Raw genomic sequence first — 8,065 nt, forward strand, 5'->3', positions numbered from 1 at the left:
GGGGGGGTGGGGGGGGGAGGCGGGCCACAAGTACCTCTGTGGCTAATGGAATTGTGGTTAAAAGGGCAACATACTCCATGAATATCCTGAAAAGATAGAGCTGTGACTAATTCCTTCGGTAAATTTTCCAAATAACGCCACTTCACTAAATACCTTAAAAGTGGTATTGATGGATTCCTCTCAACCTCTGCTATTCATATATAGTGGAAATAATGTGCGATTCCACCTCTGGACTCCACAATCTGGGTCCTGATAGTAGGGGGGGGCATGAAGTAGATCAGGGAAATTACGGGGTAAAATGTTACAAAATACTATAAAAGGGGTATCAATGGATTCCTCTCAACCTCTACTATTCATATATAGTGGAAATAATGCATGATTCCACCCCTGGATCCCACAATCTGGGTCTCTTTTTTTAAGGCACTTCATGCTACCGACAAGTCCCTACCACACAAAAGGGGGGGGTGGGGGCGGGGGGGAGGGGGGGGGGGGGGGGGGGGGGGGGGGTGATGGGGGGGGGGGGGGGGCGGGGTGGGGGGGGGGGGGGGGGGGGGGGGGGGGGGGTGGGGGGGGCGAACAGCTAGGTCTCGTCCTCACTTTACGGGGCAATATTTCATTTGCCAATATCTTAACACAGATTACCTACCCTAACTATTGTGAATTGGGTGCTAGTAGCTTTAGTATTATTTGAATTAAGGTCTAGCAAGGGGGCGGCTTTCCCCCCCCCCCCCCCCCTGAACCCTCCCTTTTTAGGGCACTTCGTGCAACATACCTTGTACAAAATACCCTGAAAACCACTATCCTCGCTCTGAAATCAATTAGTAACTTCAGTTTGTTACCATTGAATAGTAATACATTTATGAAAGATGAACAATAAGAGATACTGATGGTAAAAAAAAGAAAATTATATGAAAAAAAGAACAGATAAGCTTCACTACTTTTTAGAATAAAATTAGTTTTGGATATCCATATAAGTGACTTCTAAGTGATTTCTTACCGGTAATATAGTTGTCACAAATTGAACATCAGGTTAAATGATATAAGATAACTAAACCTAGAGATAAATGCAGTTATGCAAACACTGAGGCCTACATGCCTTTGGTGCCAGGGCAAAAGCCAACAAACCTCGAACTTGTGTATTTTGGTAATATAAAGCCTGGACTAATTCATTATTCAACAGTTAGTCAGTCACCAGGGAGGTCTACAAGCCAGACAAAGATCATGGTTGGTGGGATGTAAAACACATCCTGTATTTAATTTTTATTTAATTTTTTTCACGAAATTAATAACTTTTTTATTTTTCATTTTCCAACAGCTGTATTGTAAACTAAAAATATCTTAGAAAATTCATTGATCTGTCAAATCCATGTACTGTTAATCTCGCTGTATCTATATCACTGTACCAAAAACCATCGCCCCATATTATCCAGGAGGATGACTTAAACAGAATTATAACCATGGGGAAACGGGACAATATAATCTTTTCATAATACCTCGAACTTAATACCTTTAAATTGTGCTAATTAAGTATTTACGGGACTGTAATTAAGTATTAATGCAATGGCTGGCAAATTTTCAGTATGATAAAGGTTAGCACATTTTTTTTTTTGTTTTTTTAGGCCCAAATTGTGTACGTTACATGCATCTTCTTGCAGATCACCAGAATTAAGGCATTCGTTGTCAGGGAAGCAACCTCTTTGGTAAATTTTCCGAACAACGCCGCGTTACGAAATACCACAAAAGTGGTATCGATGGATTCTTCCTTGAGCGAGAGACATATCTTTTCATCTGATTGCATATATAGTATTCGAAATTAATGAGCGCTTGCACGCCCTGGACCCACAATCTGAGGTCATCTTTTTTTAGCACTTTCGTGCTAAAAACCTCTCCTACTTTTGGGGGCATATTTCGTATGCATAATCTAAAACCCAATGAACCTACCTAACTTTGCTCTAGCATATTTTTGAACCTTAATATCCCTAGCCAAGTTGGGGGCTTCGCACCCCACCCCCGTAGACCGTAGGACCCCCCTTTTTCTTAGGGCACATTCCGTTGCAATTCTTACCTTGGGCAAGATATCACCGAATCCCACCATCCTCGCCTGCTGAAATTCTAACATTGGGCTGTGTTTACCGTATTTCAGATCGTAGATAGTAGCAAGCTAGTGGACTGGAATACCCCCAAGGAATTACGCTGCATGTGCTGTTATCCGTTCTCTCAACAAGATGGGCGCAATATTCGCACCTAGACCCATTTATTTTACAGCTATAATTTATAAGTGCCCATTCTCTATATGAGTGGTGTCGCGGTCAGTCATCGAGGTCACTAGTTATCTCTATCCTGAGGAATATAGTGAGACGAAAGATACTCAATTTAGGTTGCTGTCATCATGCCCGCAGGTGTGAGGAATTTAGACTGTGTCGACGGCATTTTTATCATCCTACAGAACTAATTAACGCATCAATAGCGTATCACGGAAGTGCCCTGAATAAGGTGAGATCCACAGGGGTGGCATAGACTCCCTCTTCGCAAAGGCTGACTTTAAACATCTAGGGAAAGTGAGGTAGGTAGTTGGGTTAAGGTTTTTGCGTTGAATATATAGACCGAAGCTACCAACACGATGGGAGGGTTAGGCACGAAGTGCCATAAAAACGGGGGGTTCACCAGGGGGGGTGAAGGCCCTTCCCCCCTTAGGCTAGGGCAAACATCAAACCTTAAGCAAAGTTTCAGGTTCATGTTAATTGGTTAAGATATTTTAGCATACTAAATACAGGCCGGGAATTCAATATTTTACCTTTCCGCAATTTCCTCTGATCTTCATGCGCCTTCCCTTAACTATACGGGACCCAGATTGTGGGCTTCAGGGGCAAATTGCAAGCCGCTCATTAATGTTCACACAATATATATGAATAGTAGGATTGGGTTGAAAGAGCCATACCATCAATTCACACTTTTGGAGGCGTATTTTAGACTGATGCGTTGCTTGTTCCGGAAAATTTTACACACTCCTTATACTTAAGCACCAGTCCCACCCTTCCTCGCGCCCCCCCCCCCTGATCCTCATCCCCTGCCAACAGCCTAACATCAGGCAGAATTCTTTTAACTTAATTTGGCTGGGAGTGCCAATCTTGAATGATATTATGTGAATATATTGTTCTTGTATTTCATTTGTCAGTGACTCCTTTTTTATAATTATTGGGCTTTTTGTTATATATTTAATTCATTAACAATTTCTAGGCCAAAGTCCATTGAAAAAACCTTTTTAGAATTATCATTTACCATTATAGTAAATACAATTTACTCCAATCGTACATGATTCGTTTTCACTTTTGATATTGGGCACGAAGTTAAAGATCTGGGGGGCTTTTAGTATTAATAGAAGGGCTTCAGCTGAAGATGACTAACTAGGCGCGACAATAGGCTCCAGATCTCTGAGGCTCAAATATTATCTTTCATCATATTATTGCATTTTTAAACATTTTCTAGGAGAGGGATTTGGTTTCTTGAAAGAAAATATAAAGGCACAGATAAACGTGGAATGGTGTTCAAAGGTAGCCCAAAGGTGGAGAAGTGACCAAGTGAATGTGGGCAGGCAGAAATGTAACCCATTGGTGATTGACCAATCAGTCCCTGTGTGTGATTGTATAATTGTAATATGTGATTAACCCATTCGCGACACAGTGATTATTTGCCAAATGCTTCTCCAGCAGTGAAGATAACAAGTGAGCGCAGCCTCAACATGCGAGATCTCTCCTGGCACAATACCATGCTATGTCTTTTTACGGGATGCTGAAAGGCGTTTTTTTGTATTTCTTTTGTATATTTTTGACAAATCAAGAACAAATGTGTCTATACAAATGCAACTACAATGAGTATATACATAAATAACTATGTAAAACATGTATTCAGAGGGAGAGATAATGACGTGATAGGACATAATCCGACTGGATTAATCCAACTGATATAATCCAGCACAAATAGGTTAACTTTTTATTTGCAATACAGTGTATGATTAGTGTAAAGTGAATAGCATATGTGGTATGTCACATAGTTGAATTTTTTGTCTACCAGTAATTATGTATGATATATATATTTGTATATATAGATAGATATAGATAGATAGATAGATAGATAGATAGATAGATAGATAGATAGATAGATAGATAGATAGATAGATAGATAGATATACATACATACATACATACATATACATATTTATACATACATACGTACACAGTCATACATATACATATACATATATATATATACATACATACATACACACTCTTATATATACATACATACATATATACACATATATAAATATACGCACACGCACGCGCACGCGCACGCGCACGCGCACGCGCACGCGCACGCGCACGCGCACGCACACGCACACGCACACGCACACGCACACGCACACGCACACGCACACGCACACGCACACGCACACGCACACACACACACACACACACACACACACACACACACACATACATACATACATACATACATACATATATACATATATGTCTTTTGTATTAAATCTGGTTGGGGGATTATTTGTACTTTGCTATTATTTTTTTTTCTAGCAATTTTTTTCATTCTTATCCAATGTAGTGATATAAATTCCTTAACCTATTCATGCTGGGGGCATTCCAGCCTTGCAAGTTGCAATGCCGGGGCTCTCGAATGCATAGGCCTAAATCAATTAAATGATCGACGCCGTGTGACGGCACCCTGCGAACGGGCCTTGAATGCGCGATACCCGTGGTGTACAGGTACCACCCGTCGAGAGAGGGTTAAGAAGTTGAAATTTTGCACTTTCTCACTACAATAATTTTTTTCTCTGTTTTACTAATGAATAAAGAAATTACAAGTTTCATTTCCTCCCCTTTTTTGGTGCCAATAGTGTTTCCCAATTGTCATAGGAACATCATTATATCAGATATATTGAAATTTATGATTCTGACACAAAAATTCATATTGCTTTCTGTCTCACTCCCTTTTGTTCTTCCTTCCAGAAGAGTTGTAAAGAATCCAGCTCACCTGAGATCTTGCATGGTTTGTCTTCATGTCTTCCATCAATCCTCCAAAGGATATGATTGATAATAGCAATATGGTATTAGATATGAGGCAGGCGGTGTTTAGCAGAACACCTCTCTCATATAGAGTTGGAAATTCAACTCTTCATGTGCAGGTAAGCAGTATATCATTGTGTTTGAAATTGAGTTTCATAGATATATTTAATATTACTGATAATGACTATTCATGAGACATAAGTGATTTTAATTAAATAATTGAGATGATTGATCATCAACAATTCAGTAGAGAAGGAAAAGTGTAGATCATAACACAAAGTATTTTTTTCTCTTAATGACAGCAGTATTAATTGTTAGTTCTAATATGTTTCACTCTCATATATATTCAGTGACTACATATCAAAAATATTTTAAATTTGAAATAATTCCAGTAAAATGAGATACTATATTTTGCAGACAATGTTTGTAAACACTGGTAGCTGCTGTTGGCTGGTTTTCTGTTGGTGCTGTTCATGTTCATGCCTTCTTCCGAGTTGGTACCGTAATCTATCAATGATATTGTGGTATGGTGAGGAGCTTGTCATGGACACCATATCAACGTACTGGGTTCACCTTCTACAACAGGTAGATTATATATTTTGCATTTGTACATTTATTAAATTAATTGTAGTTGTGGTGAAGCATACTATTACTTTTGTTTATTATATGTATTTAATAATATTTCCACCATGGTTTTGTACATTTATATTCTTTTACTAGTTATTTTGCAAGTAACATATCCCTTACACAGCAGTCTACAGTGACAGAGGTTTTATTAAGTATAGAATAGCAATAGTAACAGACTAGAAACAGACTCGGACAACATCCACTGAGAAAAATACATGGATCAGTCTACTTGAAGAAGGTGACTTTTATCGGGTTATAGTGTTATGCCTTAGCAGTGATCATTATGATTGTATTTTAATTTTGTTCAAACTTCAATTCAGTTTATGAATTCATAGAATTAAATGTTATACTTTTTGCCCCAAATCTTCTTTCAGGTATCTTACAGTTAATGTAGAGAGTGAAGAAGTTAGTGTTGAATGGGACAAGGAACTCATTTCCCTCAAGTCCAATATGGCTTATGGAGGCAGAGGAATGGAACTGTCGGAGCTTATTGTTTTCAATGGTAAACTATATGCAGTGGATGATCGCACTGGCATTATTTATGAAGTTGATCTTCATGAGAAAAAAGTCATCCCTTGGGTTGTTCTAACAGATGGCAATGGCAGAAATACAAAAGGTAATTATCTTTATATTATTGTTTGTAAAAAAAATAATAATGTTTTGCTGAAAATGAAAGTTCTAGGTCTTAAACATGTCTTTTTATTTATTTGTTTACTTTTAAGTTGCTGTATGTCATATTCAAATATGCATGTTACTTTCAATATTGGATTTCCTAAAATCACATCTGTGAATGCAGTCATCATGGATTTCATCAGCATATGTAAACAGAAACATAAGATATATCAAAATAAGAAAGAAAAAGAGAAAATTATACATTGAAATTACAGGATTCAAAAGTGAATGGGCTACAGTGAAGGATGATACTCTTATTGTTGGGGGACTTGGCAAAGAGTGGACAACTGCTCAAGGAGAACTGGTCAATCATAATCCTCAATGGGTCAAGACAATATCCACACGAGGATTTGTTGAACATCATGACTGGACGCGGAACTATGAGAAATTACGAGAAGCCATAGGAATCTTTTTCCCAGGTGAGTGATAAGGTTTTTAATATCAAACCTTATCAAGAAAAAAGATGTTTACATTGACAGGTAACTAAAGAAAATAAAACGTGTGTGTGTATCTCTCTCTCTCTCTCTCTCTCTCTCTCTCTCTCTCTCTCTCTCTCTCTCTCTCTCTCTCTCTCTCTCTCTCTCTCTCTCTCTCTCTATATATATATATATATATATATATATATATATATATATATATATATATATATATATATATAAGCCGTCTGGTTAGCTCATTGGTAGCGTGTCGACTTCACATCCCCGTGGTCGGCAGATCGAGTCCCGTCCAAGCTCGTGAGTTTACATTGTCACCTGACGGTTACTGATGTAGCTGGGCACTGCGTTGGACCAAGCTCAGATCGAGTCAACACTCGTTGGCACAGGTGGGCTCGCGTCACTGCATACAAGCCCGGCATAGCATATGCTCCGCAAATCTGGCTTATCCTTATCATATATATACATATATATACATATATATACATATATATATATATATATATATATATATATATTTATATATATATATATATACATATATATATATATATATATATATATATTTTCTTCTTCTTCTTCTTCTTCTTCTTCTTCTTCTTCTTCTTCTTCTTCTTCTTCTTCTTCTTCTTCATCTTCATCTTCATCTTCATCTTCATCTTCATCTTCATCTTCATCTTCATCTTCATCTTCATCTTCATCTTCATCTTCATCTTCATCTTCATCTTCATCTTCATCTTCATCATCTTCATCTTCATCTTCATCTTCATCTTCATCTTCATCTTCATCTTCATCTTCATCTTCATCTTCATCTTCATCTTCATCTTCATCTTCTTCATCTTCATCTTCATCTTCATCTTCATCTTCATCTTCATCTTCTTTCTTCTTCTTCTTTCTTCTTTCTTCTTCTTCTTATTCTTTCTTCTTCTTCTTTCTTCTTCTTTCTTCTTCTTTCTTCTTCTTTCTTCATTCTTCTTTCTTCATTCTTCTTTCTTTTTTTTTAGGATTGGTTTTAGATTTGTTAAACTTCAAATGTTGATCAATATATTGATATAAGTTTAGTTTATTTTTACTTGTACAATACTTTTACTTTAGTCATTAATTCTTTTTAAATAATCAGGTTATATGATTCATGAGTCATGCTCATGGTCGGAGGGGCACCAGCGATGGGTTTTCTTACCAAGGCGAGCATCTTCAACTCGATATGATGAAAAGGAAGATGAACATCGTGGCACAAATATCATGTTGCAA

At 37.6% G+C, this 8,065-nt stretch overlaps 1 protein-coding gene across 1 annotated transcript in view; it reads left to right on the forward strand.

Annotated features, from left to right (window-relative positions):
* Positions 1-8,065, forward strand: part of LOC147469212 (soluble calcium-activated nucleotidase 1-like) — a 10,292-nt gene that overhangs the window by 672 nt on the left and 1,555 nt on the right. Inside the window, exons 2-6 of the mRNA XM_086550510.1 lie at positions 5,025-5,200; positions 5,522-5,583; positions 6,083-6,324; positions 6,596-6,799; positions 7,935-8,061. Of these exons, the coding sequence (XP_086406636.1) occupies positions 5,075-5,200; positions 5,522-5,583; positions 6,083-6,324; positions 6,596-6,799; positions 7,935-8,061 (761 nt within the window). The 5' untranslated portion in view covers positions 5,025-5,074. The remainder of the gene's footprint in view (positions 1-5,024; positions 5,201-5,521; positions 5,584-6,082; positions 6,325-6,595; positions 6,800-7,934; positions 8,062-8,065) is intronic.

Source organism: Penaeus japonicus, unplaced genomic scaffold (genome assembly GCF_977035675.1).
Source record: "Penaeus japonicus unplaced genomic scaffold, GWHDUDI00000001_assembly GWHDUDI00000023, whole genome shotgun sequence".
Classification (NCBI taxonomy): Eukaryota; Metazoa; Arthropoda; class Malacostraca; order Decapoda; family Penaeidae; genus Penaeus; species Penaeus japonicus.